General features: G+C 52.3%; 1 protein-coding gene across 1 annotated transcript; it reads left to right on the top strand.

Annotated features, from left to right (window-relative positions):
* The first annotated feature begins 10,821 nt into the window (after positions 1-10,821).
* Tmem121b (transmembrane protein 121B) lies at positions 10,822-15,987 on the top strand. Its single transcript, XM_076567816.1, has one exon. The coding sequence runs from the start codon at positions 11,103-11,105 to the stop codon at positions 12,825-12,827; it is 1,725 nt and encodes a 574-aa protein (XP_076423931.1). The 5' UTR covers positions 10,822-11,102; the 3' UTR covers positions 12,828-15,987.
* The last annotated feature ends 7,264 nt before the right edge of the window (positions 15,988-23,251 follow it).

Below are 23,251 nucleotides of genomic sequence, written 5' to 3'. Positions count from 1 at the left end.
CAGAGATCCGCCTGCCTCTGCCTCCCACTGGGATTAAAGGCCTGTGCCACCACCTCCTAGCTTTTAATTTATTTTTTTAAAAATTATGGTTTGGGGCGGTGGTGGCGCACACCTTTAATCCCAGCACTCAGGAGGCAGAGGCAGGCGGATCTCTGAGCTTGAGGCCAGCCTGGGCTACAGAGCGAGTTCCAGGACAGCCAGGGCTACACAGAGAAACCCTGTCTCGAACTCCAACCCCCCCAAAATATATATGGTTTTGTGTATCCCAGGCTGGCCTCAAGCTTGCTAGGTAGTCAAGGATGGCTCTGGTCCTCCGCCTCCTGTGTGTTGAGATTACAGACATAAACTATCATATCTAGTTTATGCCACTCTACCAACTGAACTATATCCGTAGCCCAGTTTACTTATTTCTTGAGTCAGAATCTTGCTTTGGAACTCAGTCTGGCTACCAATTAAACAATTTTTCTGTCTCAACATCCCAAGTTCTAGGATTAGATGAATGTGGTATGACATCTAGACTCTGATTATTTCTGTTGTGGTTATTTCTTTTTCTTTTTTTCCTGTATGTATGTGTTTCTCTCTCTCTCTCTCTCTCTCTCTCTCTCTGTGTGTGTGTGTGTGTGTGTGTGTGTGTGTGTGTGTGTGTGTGTGTGGGAGGGGGTATGAGTGTGCATGGACACCTAGGCGCTCATGCATTTGGAGGCCAGAAGTCTTTGGTGTCTTCCTCATTCTTCACCTTATTTCATTTTTATTTAATGGTTAAATTTTTATTTGTGTGTATGGTTGTTTTGCTTACAGTGTATCTGTATACCACATACTATATCTGTTTGATGCCTGTGGAGACCAGAAGAGGATCTCAGATTCCCCTGGAACTGGAATCACAGATGTTAATCTTGTGGATGCTGGGTGTCAAACCTGGGTCACCTGGAAGAGTAACAATGTTCCTAACCTCTGAGCCATCTTATTTTGTAATACAGAGTCCCTTACTGAACTGGGAGCTCACGGATGTGGCTAGTTGGCTGCCAATGAGCCCTGGAGACCTCCTGTCCCCACCTTCCCGGTGTGGTATAATGGGCAGAAGCCACCATGCCTGGCTCCGGGTTTGGTGAAATTGTGTTTACTATGTGTGTGCAGTGCGCGTGGAGGTGCGCATGTGCACTGGCAAGTGTGTGCAGGTCAGAAGACAGCTTTGTGCAGTTGGAGCTCGCCCACCTTCATGTGGGTTCTGGGGGTGGGCGTCGGGTTGCTAGGCTTCCATGGGAAGCCGTTCCCTGCTGAGCCAGCCCGGTGTTGGTACATGAGCATCAGTGATTCCTGTGGTGTGGAGCCTCACACACCCCGGGAGACAGAGGCAGTGCTTTCTTTCTCTTCTTTTTCTTTCTTTCTCTTATGGTTTTGGTTTTTCGAGACAGGGTTTCTCTGTGTAACAGCTCTGGCTGTCCAGGAACTCACTCTGTAGACCAGGCTGGCCTCGAACTCAGAGATCCACCTGCCTCTGCCTCCTGAGTACTGGGATTAAAGGCGTGCACCTGTTCCATTTCTCACAAATAAGGTACAAAGGCAGAAGCCATTCAGTGATTCATCTCAGAAACATAAGGCATGCCATTGGGCCAGGCAGCACTCAGCATCATGGTCTTCCTCCAAGCATTGCCCGGTGGAGCCACGGTCGGGCCTGCAGGTTGAGCTTGTGTGGGGTGCAGCTGGGTATTGGAGAAAACAGAAGGGCAGAACCAAGCATGACTGTGTGAGGGCACCGGAGTCTAGCTCGGATCCTCTGGCACAGCCCCGGGACTGTTGTAACAGTGGTCATTTCTTCTGTCTCTCTTGCTTATGTTTGGTTAAGACATTACACGTGATTCCTGGCTGGGTGCAGAACCGCGGCGTGCATACCAACAGTTCATACATGGATCTGTGGGGAGGACAGCAGCAGCAGCAGCAGCAGCAGCAGCAGCAGCAGCAGCACCACCACCACCACCACCACCACCCACCACCACCACCACCACCACCACCACCACCACCCACCACCACCACCAGCACCACCACGCAGCAGCAGCAGCAGCAAGTCCAGTCCTGTCCCCAGGCCCGTTAGCCAAATGGGAAGTGGCGACTGGAGTCAAAACCAACTGCCTTCATCTGCTCAATATCAAACCGAATGAAACTGTAACCTGTACGTGTTTCGATGAAGCAGCAAAACCAAGGGTGTCTAGGACAGCCAGGTCTATCACACTCTGTTTCAAAAAACCAGAAACAAACAAAAACCAACGTAACAAGCAAAAAGGCCATCCATCAACTTGAATAGTGTGTAAGATTTTAATAACTATTTTCGCATTGCTACAAGTGAAACTCAGTCAGGACTTAGTGCATGCTAGGCCAGGGGTCCAACACTTCTGTTTTGTTTTTGTTAAGAGAGTGTCTTATAGCCCAGGCTAGCTGAAAAAATTGCTTTATATGGAGGATGACCTTGAATTCCTGAGCTGCCTGCCTTCACCTCTCAAGTGCAGGAATTGTAAGTATACATCACCACACCTGGACCCCATGACCCCCACCAGCCCCCTCCAGTGTTGAGATCAATCATACATGGTAGGCAATGAGCCTGTAGTTTGCTTTTATTTTATTTTGGGGGATGGGTTCAGTATGTTGTCTAGGCTGGTCTTGAACAGCTAGACTCAAGTGATCCCTTGCCCCCCCAGGGCTGGGACTACAGGCTTGTGCCACTACCATGCCTGATGAGCCCATATTTTCCGTGAAATTATCAGTCTGGGACAGAGCTGCTGTCAGGCATTCACAGTGAACAGATATAACCACTGAGGCACTATGTGAGTGGCCCACGGATGGCAGACCCCCCAGAGCTGCTGAAGAACACCTCTGAACTGCCTGACACAGGCCTGGGAGCATGTTGGTAATCAGGACACCCCACAGAGCCAGGGTTGCTGTAGCAACCGGATGCTGCCTTGAGGGAGGAATTTTAAAATACATCGGCTAAAATAATTGTGTGGTTTTTTTTTTTGTTTTTTTTTAAACACCATTCTGTCATTTCCCAGTGTTCCTGCTCTGCCGAGGTGGGTCATGTTAGGATGCCTGTTTCTCTGCCTGAGGCTCTTGGCAGCTTCTGGGCCTTGGAGGTGGGAAGATGTCACAGAGTGTGAACTGCTAGGAAGTTGACCGAGGTTTGACAGCATTGACTTCCAGGTTCCTTCAGCTCTTGCTTCCAAAGCCTGTGCCATTTTCTCTTTGGAGGATAGGAGTCTGGCTTGACCCTCTCCCATCTCCCCCCACTCTGACCCCCAACCCTTCCTACATAGCCAGAGTTCCTTGGGCCCTCTCGTTGGAGGGCAGGGCACATCCCTTCTTCTTCTGTGTCTGTTCCTTTGCTCCTGCTTCTTCATTTACTCAACCAGCAAATGCTGCTGGGCTCCTACCAACAGGTTGTACAGCTAGTCAGTAGATAGACAGGAGGCTCATTAGCCAGCTAGCAAATCAAGCTCGATATTAAATTGTGTATTGAGCCTATATTTGTTGTAGAAGCGTCTGATTTAGAGGAACTTTGTGCCAAGCCCATGTTTGGGTGCTTACATCCAGTTGTGACAGGCCTACGTGTGATAGCTGGTTTTGGTTGTCAACTTGACTACATCTGGAATTAATTCCAACCCAACCAGCTGGGTGCACCTGTGAGGGATTTTTCTTAAATCATTTGAGGTGGGAAGACCCACCATTAATCCGGATCTTTTGAGGTGGGAAGACCCACCTTTAATCTGGGCCACACCTTCTCATGACAGCCTGTAAAGGACATGGAAGAAGGGAGCTTTTGCTCTTGGCCTGCTTGCTCTCGCTCGCAAGTCCATTCCTTCACTGGCATTAGAGCCTGTTTCTTTGGAGTCGGGCATATATTGAAGACCTGCTGAGACACCCAGCCTTGTGGACTAAGCAGCTACTGGATTCTTGGACCTTCCATTGGTAGACAGCCATTGTTGGACTAGCTGGACCACAGCCTGTAAGCCACTCTGGTAAATCCCATGAGCGTGTGTTCATTCTACCAGTTCTGGTCCTGTAGAGGACCCTGACTAACACACTATGCATGTCAAGTTAGTGGAGGCCCTATGTGCTGAGCCCCAAATCAACCTGCTTGATGACAAGAAGAAACTAGGGTGATGAATAGGCCCCTGCAAAGTTAGCAGAGAATGCAAACCCTGTAAAATGGTTGGTTACAGTTTTACAGTGGTTACAGATTATGATGAAGAATCTCAGGCCAACGATGTCATTGAAGAATACTTCAGACGCAAGAAATGAACAAATCAAGAATGGGTTCATTTTAAGAGAAGAAAGGAAGGGCAGAGCCTGGAGGCAGGATTTGAACCTAGGTGATCTTCCTTTAGGATATATTCACTGTGATAAGATACCCCAACAAAAGCAATTTACAGGAGAAGGATTTATTTTGCCTCACAGTTTGAAGTTACAGTCCATCATGGTAGGGAAGTCACAGTATCAGGGACTTGAGGCATCTGGTCACACTGCAACCTCAGGACAGAGGACAAAGAATGCTTGAGCTCAGCCCACACTCTCTTTTTTATACAGCCCAGGGTACCAGCCCAGGGACTGATGCCACCCAAAGTGGGTGGGTGTCTTAGCTGCTTTTCTCTTGCTGTGACAAAACACCATGACCAAGGCAACTTATAAAAGAAAGTGTTCAGCCGGGTGGTGGCGGCGCATGCCTTTAATCCCAGCACTCGGGAGGCAGAGACAGGCGGATCTCTGAGATCGAGGATGGCCTGGTCTATGGCCAGAGCTACATAGATAAATCCTGTCTCAAACAAACAAACAATAAAACAGTGTTTAATTGGGCCTATGGTTTCAGAGAGTTAGAGTCCAAATGGTATAGCAAAAGCATGGCAGAGGGTCATTGGAGAGCTCACACCTTAACCCACAAGCAGGAGGCAGGAAGGGCACACTGGAAATGGTTCAAGTCCTTTGAAACCTCAAAGACACACATCCTCCAATAAGCCACACCTCCCAATTCTTCCCAAACAGTTCCAGTGATGGAAAAGTTGTTCTCATGCTTTTCTTTAATTTCATAAATGAATTTTCCTTAATTATTAAAACCTTTTCTTTCAGTTTTTCGAGACAGGGTTTGTGTAACAGCCCTAGCTGTCCTGAAACTCACTTTGTAGATCAGGCTGGCCTTGAACTCACAGAGATCCGCCTGCCTCTGCCTCCCAAATGCTAATGGCATGTGCCACTATACCCCGCACAACTTTTAAAACATTTAAAATAGCTGCTTTACCGTGTTAACTGGTATTTGGGCTTCCTCAGAACCAGTTTCCATCGACTGCTTTCTTCCAGTGTAGAGAAAGTACTTCCCTGGTGATTTTGTTTTTACATGCCTCATAGTCTCTGTTGAGAACGAGACAGTTCGGGTCTGGGGTTGTGGCTCAGTTGGCAGAGCGATTGCCTTGGATGTGTGAAGCGTCAACAACTCCCAGCACCACATAAACCAGGCAGGGCAGCATGTGATAGTAATCCCAACAGTAGGAAGGCAGAGGCAGGAGGATCAGAAGTTGAAGATCATCTTTGGCCATATATCAAGTCTGAGGCAAAGCTAAGTAAAATGAGACTACATGTCTCCAGAAAAAAGCACATGTGGTGGTGGTGGTGGTGGTAGACCTGGAAATTTTAACTATAATATGGAAATACTGAAATGTAATATGAAATGTGAATGTTTTCCTACCCAAGATTTGTTGTTATTGCTGATTTTGTTTTTGCCTATGATAGTTAATTTGCACTATCACCTTGACTGAATTTGGAACCACCTAGGAGACATGCTTGTGAGTGTGTCTATGAGGGTGTTTCCAAAGGTTAACTTGGGGAAAGGAGCCCTGCTCTGAATGTGGGCAGAACCATCGCGTAGACTGAAGCCCAGGACTGAACAAAAGCAGGAAGTCAGATGAGACCCAGCATTCAACGCCTTCTGCTCTCTGGCTGCAGACATGACAGGCTGTATCACTTTCCTGATACCATGCCTTCTCCACCGTGGTGAACTGTATCCCTTCAAACAGTGAACCAAAATGAACCCGTCTTAAATTGATTCATTAGGTATTTAATCCCAGCACTCGGGAGGCAGAGGCAGGATTTAGTCTACCATCCACTCCTCTCAGTGCTTGGGAGCTTGCCTGCTCTCTCCTAAGAGGCAATCTGTGGAACCTCAGCATCTGGCCCGGGCTGATGCACAGGGACACTGTCCCTGTGTGTGGCAGCGTCACCATGAGGCCTCCACTGGGCAGCTCAGGGCACACCCCGGACTCTGGAACAGTTTGGGGAGAAGCAGCGTCTGTTCTGGGTAGTTCTGAGGCTTCAAGTCCTCCCGGTGAGCTGAGTCGTCACGGGCTGGGTTCCCGCTCTGGTCTCACTCTCCTGCCGGGTTTGCCCTTGCTGAGCGCAGTGGATGCTGACGGTGACTGAGAACCAGTGAACTCCACTTGTCTTTCCTCATCTCATGTTCACACGAGGGACCTTTGTGGGCTCCACACATGCTCTGACAGCTCCCTCTGAACCTGGCCTTTGTTCTTGCTCTAAAGGTGAGAGGCAGGGATTCCAAGCAGAGAATGAATCAGCTGGGAACAGGGCCCATGGTCAGTGCAAGTGAAGGCTGGCTCGCCCCACTGACCCTCCCTCCACTGCTGAGCTGGACAAGGCCACTTCCTCCTGCTGGTTTGTCTCGTTCCTCAGGGAGGCCAGGAGCCATTGGCTTTGTAGTTCAGAAGCAGGGGGTGTTAGGTTGCCAAAAGAACTTTATCCAGTGCCTGGTATGTGAGGAATACTTAGGGAAATGGCTTTGACTGACCCCTTCCTCCCATGCCTGTGAGCTGCTGACATCTGGGTTTGTGAGGAGAGTGGCAGCCAGGCTGACAGGCAGGTGTCAAGTTCATCCACCCTGCACTTCTTCGACTAGTAACATGGCTTGGATAGCCTGAATTTGCGCTCTCCATTCCCAGGTGTTGTGTGGAAGGCGTCCATCAGTGCTTGTAAGGGGCTCTGTGACTGTTTCTTTCCTTTTCTAGATTCTTCTGAGATGTTTATAGTTAACTCCCCACTCCCACCCTCAAACCCAGTGTGTGTGTAGAGGAGGCTGGAGATTGTGCAATCTAAAGAGAAGAGAGACGCCCCCAGTACCCTGGCCACTAACTTACTCCATAGTTATGCTGACTTATCCTGAGTATTGGTGTTCTTGTTACTCAGGGTCTAGGGTCTGCAGGAAATCTAGATAAAGAACCTCTTACAGAAATTAACTCTAGGGCTGGAGAGATGGCTCAGCAGTTAAGAGCACTGACTGCTTTTCCAGAGGACCCAGGTTCAATTCTCAGCACCCACATGGCAGCTCACAACTGTCTGTAACTCCAAGATCTGACACCCTCATATAGACATACAAGCAGGCAAAGTACCAATGCAAATAAAATAAAAATAAATGAATTATTTTTAAAAAAGAAATTAACTCTATGTAGGGGCTGGAGAGGTAGTTCATTAGTTAAGAGTACTGGCTGCTTTTCCGGAGGACCCAGGTTTGATTCCCAGCATCCAAGTGATGACTCACAACCACCTGTAACTCCCATCCCATGGGATCCAACATTCTCTTCTGACCTCTGCAGGACCCAGGCACACAGGTGGTACACAGAGATCCACGCAGACAAAACACCCCCACACATAAAATAATAATAAAAGAAGAAAGTTCATCCCACTGGATGAGAATACACTTCAAAAGATAGCTAAAATAAAATAATCTGTGAAGGACCGGGTTCACCCTGGTGGGTGGGTCTGCAGCAGGGGCCCACGTGACAGGGAGACTGGTTCTTCAGCACCTGCAGGAGTCCCAATGCCTTTCCGTTGTGTGCAGCAGCTTTTACATCCAATGGCTTAAGAAGGACACTCGGGCCAGCTCCCACGTTCGCTTTCCCTGGGGAAGACGAGGAGACCGGCTATAATCACTCCCATTAGGAGCTGGCAGTTTCCCAGGCCCCTCTTCTACCTGGCCGACTCAACCCGGACATCTGCTGGGCCTGGCAGGATGTGCGCAAGTGGAGGTTGCATTATTCCCACCCTGCCCCAAGTGAGTGGCCCTGGCACGAGCTGGGACAGCTGACGCTCTCACGCCGCGAGGTTTACGGAGGCCAGATTTAAGAACCAGGGCTTTCATTTGTTTGTTTGTTTGTGTTTGTTTGTTTTTGTATATTGAGAGAGTATTTCTCTGTGTAATGGCCCTAGCTGTCCTGGACTTGCTTAGTAGACCAGGCTAACCTCTAACTCAGAGCTTCGCCTGCTTCTGCCTCCTGAGTGCTGGGATTAAAGGTGTGTGCCACCGCCCCGCCGTGCCCCCCCCCCCCCCCCCCCCCGTCTGAACAAGTGCTCTTAACAGCAGTTTGCTCCCTGGTACTAGCTCAAGGGTCAAGCTTTAAGGGAGAAGACCTGACTGCAGGCTTGAGAAGGAACCTGGCGCAGATGACAGCCACCACGTATGAGTAAACGCCCCCTGGGAGACAGAGGTGTGGACTGAGTAGTTGAACACCAGCTTCTTTAACCGAGTCTACACTCCAATCCAGCACCAGGCTAAGCTGCTCACACACGTGATCTCTCAACACAAAATTTCCTTAAAATAAGTGCTGGTCCCTGTGTATAGATCAGTGTGAAGCTCAGAGGTGAGCTAACTGGCCTCAGCTCCCACAGGCTGTGTGGTGGAGCTGGGGCTGTGGATTCCCACATTACACTTGCTCTGCCTTCTGGCCATTTGGGTATAGGACCTTTCAAGGTCATCTGTGCCAGAGTGAGGGACAGGAAGATTGTACAAGTCATAAGTTCTGAATTCTATGTGTGCCATGGATTTGTCCAGACCCTCCTCCAAGAAGCTAGAAAAAGCAGGTTTGGCTGACACAGGTTCTTCTCTGAAAATTTTCTTTGCATGGGATGTGGTTGTATGTGCCATGAATCCCAGTAGTATTCAGGAGGCAGAGGCAGGAGGATCTTTGTGAGTTCAAGGCCAGCCTGGTCTACAGAGAGAGTTCCAGGACAGCCAGGGCTACACAGAGAAACACTGTCTTGAAAAAAAAAAAAGTAGAAAATTTTCTTTTCGATTCATTTATTTTACTTTCTGTGTATGAGTGTTTTGTTTGTATGTTCGACTGCGTACCACTTGCATGCCTGGTATCAACAGAGGTCAGAAGAGGGCGCCAGATTGCCTAGAACTGGAGTCACAGATGGTGTGAGCCGCCATGTGTGCTGGGAACTGAATCTGGGTCCTTTGCAAACGGCAGGTGTTCCACTACGCCATCTCTATAGCTCCAGATTCTTCTGCTCGAGGCAGATTTAAGGGCAAGGCTGTGGCCAACAATATGGTGGTTCCACCCAGGCAGACAACTGTGGCAGTAGCTTTGAGGCAGTGAAATCAGGGCAGGGGACATGCAGGCTGCAGGACAGGGAGGGAGGCGTAGGCAAGCTCCTAGCTTGTTCCTGGGCTGGGAGTGGAACCTTCTTGAGCCCCAAATGATATAGTAGTTTTCTTCTCCTCTACCCCTAAAAGCAACACTGCCTCCTGCCTGGCAGGGCTCCTACCTGGGGGTCCAGCCCCTGGGCAGACTCAGCCCATGGAACTGTCCAGACTGGCCTTGAACTCAGAATGCTCCTGTTTCAGCTTCCTAAGTGGCTTTTGGAGGAGCTGGTCTGATGCGCCAGGCCCAACGAGTTCATTTGTATGCAGACTTCTATACCTCTAAAGATCCTTTTTCCTCCTTTGCTAAACATAGTTTCTTGTTATTTCACCTCCGGCTTTAACTTTTTTCTTTGTTTTTGTGGCAGGGTCTGGTGTAGCCCAAGATGGCCTCAAACTTGCTATGTCGTTGAAGATGACCTTGAACTCCTCCTGATCCTTCTGCTCCACCTCCTCAGACCTGGAATCACAGATGTGGGCCACCATGTCTAGTTTTATGGGGTTTGGGGGAGGAACCCAGCACTTCATGCATGCTAGGTAAAAATCTTTGAGAGTACTAAAGACAAGCCTAGCTAAGTAAGCAGAGGCTGCTCTCCGAACCACCTCCACCCCTGACAGTCTCCAGTACTTCATGCCTTGGCCCTGGCCTTCCCCAACTCCAGAGCTAGACAGGTACAGCCTCCTCTCCTAGGCTCTCTTCTCAGCAATTACATTCAGGGAGCTTTTCCGTTGACTGGAAATTGCGATCTCACCGGGGAGAGAGGACACAGTGTTGGATGTCTAAATACATAGTATTTGTTTGGGACTGCTCTTTCTGAATAATAGAGTTTGGGTATTCATCTATTTATTCATTTATTTATTTTGGTGCTGGGGGTGGAACCCAGGACTTAACGCATGCAAGGCAAGATCGAGACACATCATCCCGGTCCCCTTCTGGTTCTTTTTTATTTTTCACTTTTTAACCACTTCCATCGAGTTCTCAGGGCGTTAAGGGGAGGAGATGCAGGGTCGCCGGTGGCGCACAGAGCAGAAAGTTGGTCGGCCCTCGCATCCTCCTATAGGCACTGTGCAAACTAGGGGCAGAAATGAACAAGGTGCTCGGAGGCACGAAAGTGTGGTCTACACTGAGACCAAGGCCACCTGGCAGTTCAGGTAACGGAGCTAGCGACTTCAGGAAACTTAGGTCCTGCCAGTCCCGCCGCGCACTCAGCTCTACTCCGGCGTCTCGGTTCTCCCTCCTTTCCTTCCTGCTGATCCAGCCAGCCAGGCTTTCTCCTCCTCTGTTCTCGCCTCCTCTCCCCCTTGAATCCAGTCCTGGTTTCCCCGCTGCCAGCTCCTTCTTCTGCCTGCTGGGCTCGCTCCCCGCCTCCGCCCCCGCCTCTCCAGTCCCGGCGGTCCGCTGGGCTCCCCTGCTCCCCTCTCGCAGCACCCCCAACCCCCCAGCCACCCGCGGCTCCACTCGCCCAGTCCGGCCGCTCCAGTCCGGATCTCGCTGCCGCCCGACCCGGGTGCGAGTTCCAGCAGCTGGAGAGGAGGCGGCAAGCGGCTGGCCCCGGTTCCCCACTGCCGCCTCGTCAGCCCGAGGTTGGCGGGGAGAGAGAGCGGCCCAGCAGCCCCGGGAGCCCCTCGGAGGACAATGCACCCGGCGCTGGGCCACCCTCGCGCGCTCTCGTCCGCGCCCGCCTCCTTCCCGCCGCCCCCCGCCGCCGCCCGGCTGCAGCCCCTCTTCCTCCGGGGGGGCTCCTCCCGCGGCCGGAGAGGCTCGGGCGACAGCAGCACCAGCACCAGCACCAGCCGCGGGGGGGGCGGCGGCAGACGCGGCGGGGGCGGCGGCTCCCCGAGCAGCAGCACAGGCGCGGAGCGAGAGGACGACGACGAGAGCATTAGCATCAGCAAGCCACTGGTGCCCGCCGCCGCCGCCGCCGCGCTCCCGGGGCCCCCGGTTCAGGGGGGCGCCCCCGCCTCCGCCGCCGCGCCCGCCACCGCCTCCTCCACTTCCACGCCCACCTCCTCCTGCAGCATGACCGCCGCGGACTTCGGCGCGGGCGCCGCCACCGGGGCCGTCGGGGGCCCCGGGAGCCGCTCGGCGGCGGGCTCCGGCGGCACCGGGACCGGCGGCGGCGCCTCCTGCTGCTCTTGCTGCTGTTGCTGCTGCGGCCGCCCTACCCGGTCCGGCCGCAGGGGTCGGCGGCACGGCTGCTCGCCAAGTCCCGGATGCCACTGGGGCTACCAGGCGCTGTCTGTGGTGCTGCTGCTGGCTCAGGGCGGTCTGCTGGACCTATACCTCATCGCCGTCACCGACCTGTACTGGTGCTCTTGGATCGCCACTGACCTGGTGGTGGTGGTGGGCTGGGCCATCTTCTTCGCCAAGAACAGCCGGGGCCGTCGGGGCGGTCCAGCGAGCAGCACGCACAACCACCATCAGCTCCACCACCACTCGGCGCCGCCTCTGCACCTACCGGCTGCGGCGTCCGCGGGGGCCGGGGCCAAGGCTCGCGGGGGCCGAGGAGGCTCGGGCGGCTCGGGGGCCGGGCCGGGGCCGGCCGGGGCGGCAGGCGAGTTCGCCTTTGCGTACCTGGCCTGGCTCATCTACTCCATCGCCTTCACTCCCAAGGTTGTGCTCATCCTGGGCACGTCTATCCTGGACCTCATCGAGCTGCGAGCGCCCTTTGGCACCACGGGCTTCCGCCTCACCATGGCGCTGTCCGTGCCGCTGCTCTACAGCCTGGTGCGTGCCATCAGCGAGGCGGGCGCGCCCCCGGGCTCGGCGGGTCCCCTGCTCCTGCAGCCACAGCAGCATCGCGCCGCGGGCTGCTTCCTGGGCACGTGTCTGGACCTGCTGGATAGCTTCACGCTGGTGGAGCTGATGCTGGACGGCCGCGTGCCGCTTCCCGCGCACCTGCGCTACCTGCTCATCGCCGTCTACTTCCTCACGCTCGCCTCTCCAGTGCTCTGGCTGTACGAGCTGAACACCACCGCAGCAGCTCCGTCCTGGGGCCAGGCCTCCGGGCCCGGAAGCTGCAGCCGCCTTTTGCGCTTGCTGGGAGGCTGCCTGGTGGACGTGCCCTTGCTGGCGCTGCGCAGCCTCCTGGTCGTGAGCTACCAACAGCCGCTGTCCATCTTCATGCTCAAGAACCTCTTTTTCCTTGGCTGCCGTGGCCTGGAGGCCTTGGAGGGCTGCTGGGACCGAGGGAATTGGGTTTCCCCAAGTCGGGCCAGAAGCAGCTATGGTGCTCCTCCCTCGGCCCCACCACCACCGCCACCACCGCCACCTCAGGGAGGCTCCCAGCGGGGCCACTTGGAAAATGAAGGGGGTCCTCATGGCTATGTCAACACCCTAGCTGTGGCCTCTCAGAACTGAAAAAGGTGAAGGGCAAGGCTCTTTGGCCTGAGAGTTTCTGGGCCCCTTGGCTGTGTTGAGAAGCGGTAACTGTTGATAAGGCTAGAGGCCGGTGAATTCTTCTGCACCCCATGGGTAGAGACTACTTGGAGGGAGACCAGCAATATGTTGTGCGGGGAGAGGGTCCGTGCTCACCATGGTCCTTCTCCATAGTCTTGCCTGTCCTGACGTACAAGGGACTGGATAAATGTGCCATCTGCTTTTCCTGCCTTCATCCTGCCCCGGGGGAGTGAAGGAAAGCGGGATTCGGGCAGGGGTGGTGGGCTTTGATAGCTGGAGTGTGCGTGCGCGCGTGCGCGTGCGCGTGCGCGTGCGCGTGCGCGCGCGCGTGTGTGTGTGTGTGTGTGTGTGTGTGTGTGTGTGTGTGTGTGTGTGGTCCTTTCTGGGTGTCTGTCCCATGCTCCTTGCAGTGGAAGGAGATCTAGGGAGACCTTGCTGCCACCACACATGCCGCCACCATCCTTTCCTGCCTGAATTTATGACCGGGATCCCCAGGAGTTGCTCAGTTGCTGTACTCCAAGGGAGACGCTCACCCAGGGTCGTCCTCCCTCCTGCTCCTCTGTTCTCAGCCTGGGGAGGAGAAGGTCTCTGCTGTGAGGACCAAACAACACCCTTTCTTGGGTGAGTGTGTATTTCTACCTCTGTGCTTTCAACTTTCATTGCATCACACACTGATGCTGCTCGCAAAAACAAAAAACAAACAAACAAACAACACTCAGAAGTTGCATTCAGCATGGCCGCTGGATCCCTTTGGGGTTCGGTACCCGATATTACAGGGTCTGTGGAGTATCAGCCATTGGCTTGCTCTCTTTCGGTTCCTCCTTATGCTCCAGAACGCTTACCCTTCCTGTGTTGGTACTGGCTGGGTTCGAACTGGGTTCAGACCCACTGCTTTAGTGGGTTCGAATGTGTGTGAGGTCAGGCCTCTTAGGGACTCTCGGGGTGCCACCTGCTCCTCTAGAAAGCTCGGCATAGAGCAGAGAGCGTGGCCACCTTTCTTCTCTCGTCTGCTTCAGGTCTCCTCAGGGAGAGGGCTGCTGTGGGAGCCTCCTGGCCAGCCTTCCCCCACAGGGCTCTCCTGGAGAGGCTCTCCTTAGGATTGTCCCTCAAGGGAGGTCAGGGTTAGCTACTTTACTCTTGACTAGGGATGTCACTCTTGGAGTCTCTAAGGCAGGATAAGTATGCTGAGGGGAGTCAGAGGCCAGAAGGCATAGGGAGCCAGGCCAGGATATACTCACCCCTACAATGGGATTGTGGGGGGGAAACCTTAAGAATTTTGGTTCCCTTTTCTTCTGTTTTGGGGGTTTTATGTGGTGTAATGAACCTAGACAAGGGGCCAGAAGACATGATCTGCCTGTTATTTTCTGGATTTGAATGCCATGTCATTTTTACTTTCTAGGCCCCAGTCACCTTTCTAGGGTGGTATTCTTTGAGCTTGGAGCCTGAAAGCTCCGGGCTAATGCGGCCATTAGAGGCAGACATAAGAGGAGCTATCCAGGCTGTACTTGAGGACAGCCCTGCTTCTGCCCTGCGTCTGGCCTTGGGAGAGCTGAAGGTTTACCACCTAGGTTGAGGGACGGGCATTGCAGGGCGCATTGATGCTGACCTCCTCTAAGGCCCACAGCACAGGGGCAGGCCCAAAGTGCCAAGTCACTGACTGCTAACTCAGCAGCCAGGCCCGTTCCTTCATCCCCTTTGGCTCTCCTAGGACCTCTGAGAACCAAGGGCCCAAACAGGGCCCCTCTTTCTCAACTGCCTGGGGCTGTGGCGGAGGGTATCTATGGGATGGAAACATGAGCTGCTGAGCTTGGCTGGAGCACTTGGGGGCCTGTCCAGCTCTCAGAGTGGGCCATGTGGAGGATGTTTACAGTCCATGCATCCTTTGCTCCTGGTCCCGTGCCCTCAGCCAGTGCTGGCTGGCTGCTTTTCACAATACACCTGCCTTTACTGCTTGCCCTGGATGACTCCTCTTCTGACTGGACTCCCAGCCTGAGCTGAAGCCCTGGACAGGGCTGGAGCTGTTCCCAGTGTTCTGTATTGGTTCTCCAGGTTCGCTGTGTTTCTCGCTACCTAATTTGAATGACTGTGAGAAGAAATTATGTCTGAGCCATGGCCGGCTCCGGCTGGCCCCAATGCACCCTCTTTCTACTGTTTGGATAGCCACCCCTCTACTGTATGACTGCTGTCTGCTGCTGAGAGACTGCCACTGGATTTAGGATGGAAGGCTGCCATTTCCCAAGTACATCCAGAGACGTGATCACATGGCCACTCGTGACAGAGGCCAGGACTGCTGAGGGCCTGGTTGAGGGCCCAGCACATCTCCAGCGTCCTCTTCAACATGTCTTCTGTGAGTACTTTGTGCTCAGGGGGCTGGTCCCTTCCTTCTGATGTATTTATTTTGGGTCTTTTCACTAATTCCCCTGTCCCATTTGCACATGACCCTTAAGGCCTCCCCCCCCCCCCACCTCTTGCTTTCTAAGGTATCTGTAGATAGAGATCAGACTTGAGATGTCCCCAAGGTGTCATGACCAGAATAGTACACTGTCCTGAGGCTTGTGCCAGAAGAACGGGTCATGGAAAAGAAGCCTGGGCTCAGAATGTAGCCCTGCCTGCCCCTAGCATCTGAACATGGAAGGGAAGGGCCTGTTACCCAAGTTCCAAATGGTACCTGTTTTTAAAAACGAGTTAATTACTGTGCAATGCTGAGGATTAGACCCAGGGCCTCAAGCATGCTTGACAAACGCTAATCAGCCTCTGAACTGCATCTCCAACACGAAGTCTTGTTCAATCTAAAGACTGTTCGCTCTAAAGACTTGCACCCCATCTTTGAAATTTTTCTTTGAGAAGGGGGTCTCCCTATGTTCCCAGGGCTGTACTAGAGTCTTGGGGCTCAGGTAGCCCTCTCACTTCGGCCTCCCAGGGAAACAGGTATGCACAGCTGTGTCTAGGCAAGACTATTCTGTTAAACATGCTGGGAACTGGGCCCTGGTGTGTGGGGCACAGAGCTGGGAATTCGAGCCCAGAAGGAACTGAGAAGCGGCACCTCGCTAGCATTTATCACATTTTCCCCCTCTTTTTAAAAATAAAACCAGACTCTGTTCTGAAAATAAAAACTTGAGACTTGTGACAAGCTTCCTGTGTGGTTTAAGATCATTCCTGTCCTGATTTCCTCACTGAATTCTTAAATGTCACTGTGACATTTACCATCATTTTATAGGTTGGTGTTGCTGTTATGGGCACACCTTAGTATTTGGTGTGGGACTTGGAGAGGCGGTGCACTCTGGCCAGGGCCTGGGGTGTCTAACCTGGCCTTCTGTTGTTCACAGAGGAATTTCCAGTTGTGCTGACTTCCTTCCCTCTGGGAGCAGGCTTACCAGGGCAGACAGAAGGCAGGAGAGAGGAATCTGCTTGTTTGAGACAAGCTGCCCACCCCCCACTTCCCCACCTCCCCTACCCCCGAGACAGGGTTTCACTGTTTAGCTCTGGCTGTCCTGGAACTCCCTTTGTGACCAGGCTGGCCTTGAACTCACAGAGATCCGCTTGCCTCTGCCTCCGGAGTGCTGGGATTAAAGGCATGTGCCACCACTGCCCGGGCAAGACAGGCTCTTACTATGCTGCTCAGATCGGTTTCAAACACCTAGGTTCTAGGAATCCTCCTGCCTCGGTCTCCAAAGTGGCTGGGACTATAAGAATGTGCCCAGAAAGAAAGCAGCTTTAAATCCTCTTTCCTATATGCCACACTTTCCTCAACTAGAAGCATAGTTTTTGGTGTAAGTAAAGTCACTGTTTAAAAACAAAACAGCGGGAAGGAGACTATTGAGTCTCAGGTAGGCCATGGGGTTTTCACCCACAGAAAGTTGTAGGGCTGGCAGGATGGCTCAATGGTCAGAACAGCGCACTGCTCCTTAAGAGTTTGGTTCCCAGCACTCACATAGGGCAGTTCAAAGCTGTCTATAACTCCAGCCCTAGGCTATTGCGCACCCTTTTCTGGCCTCCATGGGCATTGCTCTCATGTGCACAAACATATACAAATACACATATCCATAAGTAAAAATAAAAATAGAATCTTAAAAAAATTTAAGTCCTACTAATTTCTCTCAGTGAGCAGGGAGCCAGCATTAGAAGCAAATTAGAGCCCAGGACAGCAAGGAGCCCGGGCTCCATCTCTTCTTAATTGTGGCCGTGAGCAATCCCATTCCCTCCCGGAACTATTTCATCATTTCTAAAGCAGCGGTTGGAGCGGGATGTGGCAGGGCAGGCCTGCATCCTAGCACTGAGATAAGGCAGGGGGCGGAGTGAGTGTTCAAGGCCAGTCAGGAGTGTCTCAGAACAGGCTGGAAAGGAGGCTCAAAGTTAAAAGCCTTGGCTGTTCTTCCAGAAGACCTGGGTTCGATTCCCAGCAACAGGGGGCCTCATAACCACCTGTCAGAGGACAGCTCTAATCCCAGGGGATCTGATGCCCTCTTCTGGCCTCCTCAAGCGCCAGGCACACGTGTTGTACAGACATACACATCAAATAAACAAACAAACAAACAAACAAATAAATAAATACAGAGAGAGAGAGAGAGAGAGAGAGAGAGAGAGAGAGAGAGAGAGAGAAGAGTTATGGTAGCCACCTTGAAGGAACACGAGAAGAATGAAATGAGAGCTGGATGGTTGTGGCACACATCTTTGATCCCGGCACCAAGGAGGCAGAAGCAGGTAGATCTCTGTGAGTTCAAGGCCAGCCCAGTCTACAAAGTGAGTTCCAGGACAGCCAGGGCTGTTACACAGAGAAACCCTGTCATGAAAAAAACAAAACCTCACACACACAAAGACGACAACAACACAAGAATGAAATGAGGTGGACTAGCAAGATGGCTCCCAGGGTAAAGACATTGCCACTAAGCCAGGCAACTTGAGTTCACTTCCCTGGAGCCACACGATGGAGAAAGGACTGTCCCACCAGGTGCCCTCTGACCTCCACAGGCATACCACGGCACGTGCACATCCTCTGCCCGCCTGCCCACCCGCCCGCCCCTCACACAAAATAAACACACCAATAAATAAAAGTAATAACATTTTTAAAAAGAATAAAGAGGTGACATATGCCAAAATGGTTCTTTCTTGAGCCTGTGATAAATCTCACAGGCCAAAGTGTATACAGAAACTATTTCCACGACAACATAAGGGCACCTTCTCATGTAGTGGTATTGTGTTCCCCAAAATATTGTGCACCCTAATAAACTTATCTGGGGTCAGAGATAGAACAGCCACTAGATACAAAGGCTAGAAAATGGTGGCACTCACGCCTTTAATCCTAGCACTCCAGAGGCAGAAATCCCTCTGGATTTCTGTGAGTTCAAGGCCACATTGGAAACAGCCAGGCATGGTGACTCACGCCTTTAATCCCAGGGAGTGATGGTAGAAAGCAGAAAGGTATATAAGGTGTGAGGACCAGAAACTAGAAGCATTTGGCTGGTTAAGCTTCAGGCTTTCGAGCAGCAGTTCAGCTGAGAGCCATTGGGATGAGGACACAGAAACTTCCAATCTGAGGAAACAAGACCAAGCTGAGAAGTTGGCCAGGTGAAGTTAGCTGTGGCTTGTTCTGTCTCTCTGATCTTCCAGTTCACCCCAATACCTGCCTGGGTTTGATTTTATTAATAAGAACTTCTAAGATTCCCTCTACATTCTCATTTCCTCCTAAGTCTGGCCAGGCCTGTTATACACTTTCAGACACATCTTTCAGGTGAGCCAGTGGTGCCTGTTGGCTTTGGTGAACTGGAGCTCCGCAGAGACACCTGGGAAAGCTGGAGGAGGGCTCTGGAGGACTGGTTCAGTGTGGGGACAGGGAGCCACCACAGGTTAAAAAGATGCTTCAGTACTGGTGCCAGGGAAGAGGACAAAATCACACCTCGGGGCACCAGGCCTTGGTGCACACCAGCTCACTTCCTGGACATGGCTGGGGTCACCTGACCCTAAGAGGCAAGAGCACATCCTCACAATGACCATCAGGCCTTGGTGCACACCAGCCCATTTCCTTGACAGGGTCGCCTGTGAGGCGGCTTCAGCTCCTGTTCCTGAAGCACTGAAGAGAAGTAGCTGTGAAGACGACCTGCAGGCAGCAAGGAAGCTCCTTTAAACCTGGGTCTGTCACCTCTGAGACCTCCACTCCACAGGAGCCTTCAGATGTCAGCTGCTCAGTGGGGTCGACTCTTCCTGTGGTAAAGCTCAACTGCAGCTGAAAGCGGAACTGATCTCTCTGAGCAGGCCTCGTGAGAGACGAGAATAAGGTCAACCAACGGGGTACTGTGCCAAGGTGTGGTTACACGCGCCTCAGGCCGAGGTCCCGGCGCCTTCCTCTCCAGTCTGAGATGAAGAATCTGGATGCCAGCTCCTACTAAGATGTCCATAACCCAAGGGTGATTCTCTAGGAATCACCATCCAGGTGAGAAGTGGACAGGGCAGGCGGGACAAGACCTCTACTCATCCCTCATCCGTAAGCAATGAAACGGAGGGTGTCAAGCTCCACTAACAGACGAAGGCTGGCGTCACAGGGTGACCACCCACCTTCATTCCCCAAATGGACAGGGCTGGAGTGGGGGGGGGGCAGGAGAGACCACGCGTGGAGAGCGGGGTAAAGAGCAGGAACAAGGAGGTGGTCCTGGGAGCCACTTGGGAATGAGGTGATGGGGAAAGCCAGGGGCATGCGACCCTGCCAGCTCCTCCCACAGCTTGAGGAAGGGTTGTTACAGCACACAACAGTGTGCTGCCCTATGGCTGCTTTCCCACAATGCAGTAGCACTCCGTTGTCAGGGTAGCCACTCCTCACACTAATCTCAGAAAGCAAACACCAGGGGAGAGGACAGTGAACAGCAGGAAAGAAGGCTAAGCAATGCCCCAGGATTCACAAGCTGCTCAATCAGGTCAGAGGCACAGGCCGGCTTGTTGGGAGAGGTGGCAGTGTGGTGGAGAACCACAGAGGGGCCCGGGGGTGGTTAACATGTTTTCAGCACTTCCTGGGTGGGGAGACCTCAGCGCCTCTCCTGTGAACTTCGCCCATCCCTTACAGACCACTATGAGGGCGGAGCTACCACTGCGCCCATTTTAGAGATGGCAACCTGAAGCCTAGGAAAGAGGTCCTATCTAAAGCTGCTCAGCTGGTGAGCAGTGGGGCGGGGACGCTCTTTGTAAGGGACTTTCTGTCCAACACATCTGACTCGGGAGGCTCAAGCCCAGAGCTACAGAGCCAGCCCTGTACCGACTGCACCAGAGAGCACTTGGGCTGTTGCTCTCCTGCACTGCTGGAGCCCTGGTGTCCGGCAGCCCTGGGTGAGCAGATTTTCTCAGGAGGTGCCAATGTAGGGCAAGCCCTGGTCTTCCGAGTACTTAGAACAGGAGTCTCAACACTCTGGAATCACAACTGTCCACTGCACACTAAGGATACCATCCTCTTCTTTATTTCCTATTTTTGTTTGTTTGGGTTTTTTTTTTTTCAAGACAGGGTTTCTCTGTGTAACAGCTCTAGCTGTCCTGGAACTCCCTTTGTAAACCAGGCTGGCCTCGGCTACATAGGGATCCACCTGCCTCTGCCTCCCAAGTGCTGGGACTAAAGGTGTGCCACCACTGCCTGGCCCTTATTCCCTATTGTATTTTCACGTTTTCTTGTCTTTCTTCTGGTGCCAGGAATGATACCCAGGGCCTCAGGCTGAGCGGGCGTCTATCACTGAGCTGCAGTCCCAGCCTTTACCTGGTTCATTTTCTTTAATTTTCTTTTTTTTTTTTTAATTTATGTGCACTGGTGTTTTGCCTGCATGAGGGTGTCCAGGTCCCCTGGAACTGGAGTTACAGACAGCTGTGAGCTGCCATGTGGGTGCTGGGAATGAACCTGGGTCCTCTGGAAGAGCAGCCAGTGTTCTTAACCGCTGTGCCATCTCTCCAGCCCCCGTTTCATTTTCTAAGGTAAGCAAAAGCTAAGCAAACCATCTCAGCCTCCCACTCTCAGCCGCCAGCCAGGAATGCAGCTGGAAGCGTGACTAAGGGATTGCACTGAGCCTTCCAAGTATAGTGAGAAAGTAGCTCTGGACTGAAACTTTGTATCAGGTGATGCCCGAGTCACCATCTAATTGTCCCTATTCCTTCCTTGTTTCTTCCCCAGACCTCTTTTCTTGATTAGGCTCAAGACAGAAGAGGTCAGAGCCACCTCTGCAGTCAGGAGCTTGCCTGGGGATGCATTGAAGTACCAATTTTGGGTACACGCCCCATGTGAAGTCTGGTCACATGCTTATTGATGCTTTCTACTCACCAAGCCTCCCCTGTGACTTTCTAGGAGATGGCCAAAGAGCTAAGAAAGCAGAACACGGGGACAGTGGCTTCTGTCAGTGGGAGGCTCGTCTTGCAAATCAAGTCTTTTGACTTTTTTTTTCTGAGATGGGGTTTCTCTATGTATCTTTGGAGCCTGTCCTGGAACTCACTTTGTAGCCCAGGCTGGCCTCGAACTCACAGAGATTCGACTGGCTCTGCTTCCCGAGTGCTGGGATTAAAGGCATGTGCCATCATGCCCGGTTTCCTGAAAGACTTTTGTGCATGAGTATTTTGCCTGCCCCATGTGTGTGCACTGTGGACATGTCTTGTGCCTGAAGAGGTCAAAAGGGGGCAGAAGACCTGGGACTGGAGTTATGGGTGGTTGTGAGCTGCCATGTGGGTGCTCGGTACTGAACCTGGGTCCTCTGCAAGAGCAGTACATGCTGTGGAATGGTCTGTATGTCAAATTGCTCTGATTGGTCAATAAATAAAACACTGATTGGCCAGTGGCCAGGCAGGAAGTAGGTGGGACAAGGAGAGAGGAGGATTCTGGGAAGCGGAAGGCTGAGGCAGGGAGACACTGCCAGCCGCCGTCATGACCAGCAACATGTGAAGAAGCCGGTAAGCCACCAGCCACGTGGCAAGTTATAGATTTATGGAAATGGATAAATTTAAGCTATAAGAACAGTTAGCAAGAAGCCTGCCACGGCCATACAGTTTGTAAGCAAAATAAGTCTCTGTGTTTACTTGGTTGGGTCTGAGCGGCTGTGGGACTGGCAGGTGACAAAGATTTGTCCTGACTGTGGGCAAGGCAGGAAAACTCTAGCTACAAGTACATGCTCTTCAGCCATCTCCAACCCCAAGTTTTTGTGGGTTTGCTGAGGAAGCATGTGTGCTAGGAAAGTGCTCTACCACTGAACCCCACCTAGGCCCCCCAAACAGGGTTCCATTTACTCCTATTTATTGATGTGTGCTGAGATCAGATTCTCTCCTTCCAGCTGGGTCCCAGGGATTGAACTCAGGGTATCAAGCTTGGTGGCAAGCACCTTTACCCGTGGGGCCATCTTATTTCATCTTTTTTCTCTTTTGAGGCAGGGCCTCACTATAACCAATGCTTGCTGTGGGATGGTCTGGATGTCAAGTGCTCTGATTGGTCAATAAATAAAACACTGATTGGCCAGTGGCCAGGCAGGAAGTATAGGCGGGACTAACAGAGAGGAGAACTGAGAGAACACGAAGGTGGGAGGAGTCACTGCCAGCCACGTGGCAAGGTATAGATTTATAGAAATGGACTAATGTAAGATATAAGAACAGTTAGCAAGAAGCCTGCCACGGCCATACAGTCTGTAAGCAATATAAGTCTCTGTGTGTTTACTTGGTTGGGTCTGAGTGGCTGTGGGACTGGTGGGTTAGAGAGATTTGTCCTGTGGGCCAGGCAGGACCAGAAAAACTATCTACAAATGCTGGCTTGGAAGTCCTGTCTCAGCCTTTCAAGTGTGCCACCATGCCAGGCTAAAGCAGTTCCATTGGGCATGGTTCCAAATAATACGAGCATAAAGGAATGCTTTAAATGTTCTTGACGATCTCGGCGTTTGTGGGATGGGGCGTGAAGAGCATGAAATGGCCAAGAAGTCCGGAAAACTCTGACTCCATTGTATGGAAAATTTGGAACAGACACATCTGGAGTGAGTGGAAGCGGGCGGCCTGGTGCTGCCCTGGTGCTGCTGAGGCAGGGGTTGGGGGATGGGGGGTAAGGGCGAGTACCAAGCTTCTTTCTGAGGAAACGGAAGTGTTCTAAAGGTGATGACATTGATGGTTGCGGAACTCTGAATGTACCAAGTCACTCAATATAGGGTCAACTGTGAACCACATGTGTGAACGTCTCAATGGGGCAGAAGAACCCATTTATTGGTACAGTCTAATGGGCAGAGCTGGGTGAGGGTTGTGAGCACTGGGTGACCTGGAGGGGTCACTGTGGGGGGCAGGTCTGTGCTGCTGTGGGGCTGATTCGCTGCTGGGAGAACCCCTTGATGCTCAGTCCATGTTTGAAGCTGGGGGATGTCATAGGCTTGACTGGCCAAGGACGCTCACTGCCGGCATTT

Source organism: Peromyscus maniculatus, chromosome 3, assembly GCF_049852395.1.
Source record: "Peromyscus maniculatus bairdii isolate BWxNUB_F1_BW_parent chromosome 3, HU_Pman_BW_mat_3.1, whole genome shotgun sequence".
Classification (NCBI taxonomy): Eukaryota; Metazoa; Chordata; class Mammalia; order Rodentia; family Cricetidae; genus Peromyscus; species Peromyscus maniculatus.
Note: the sequence above shows the minus strand (reverse complement) of the source record. Positions and strands in the feature narration are given on the sequence as shown.

Bases quoted from the DNA above. Each gene is read 5' to 3' on its own strand.
- Tmem121b (XM_076567816.1), top strand. From the start codon at position 11,103: ATGCACCCGGCGCTGGGCCACCCTCGCGCGCTCTCGTCCGCGCCCGCC.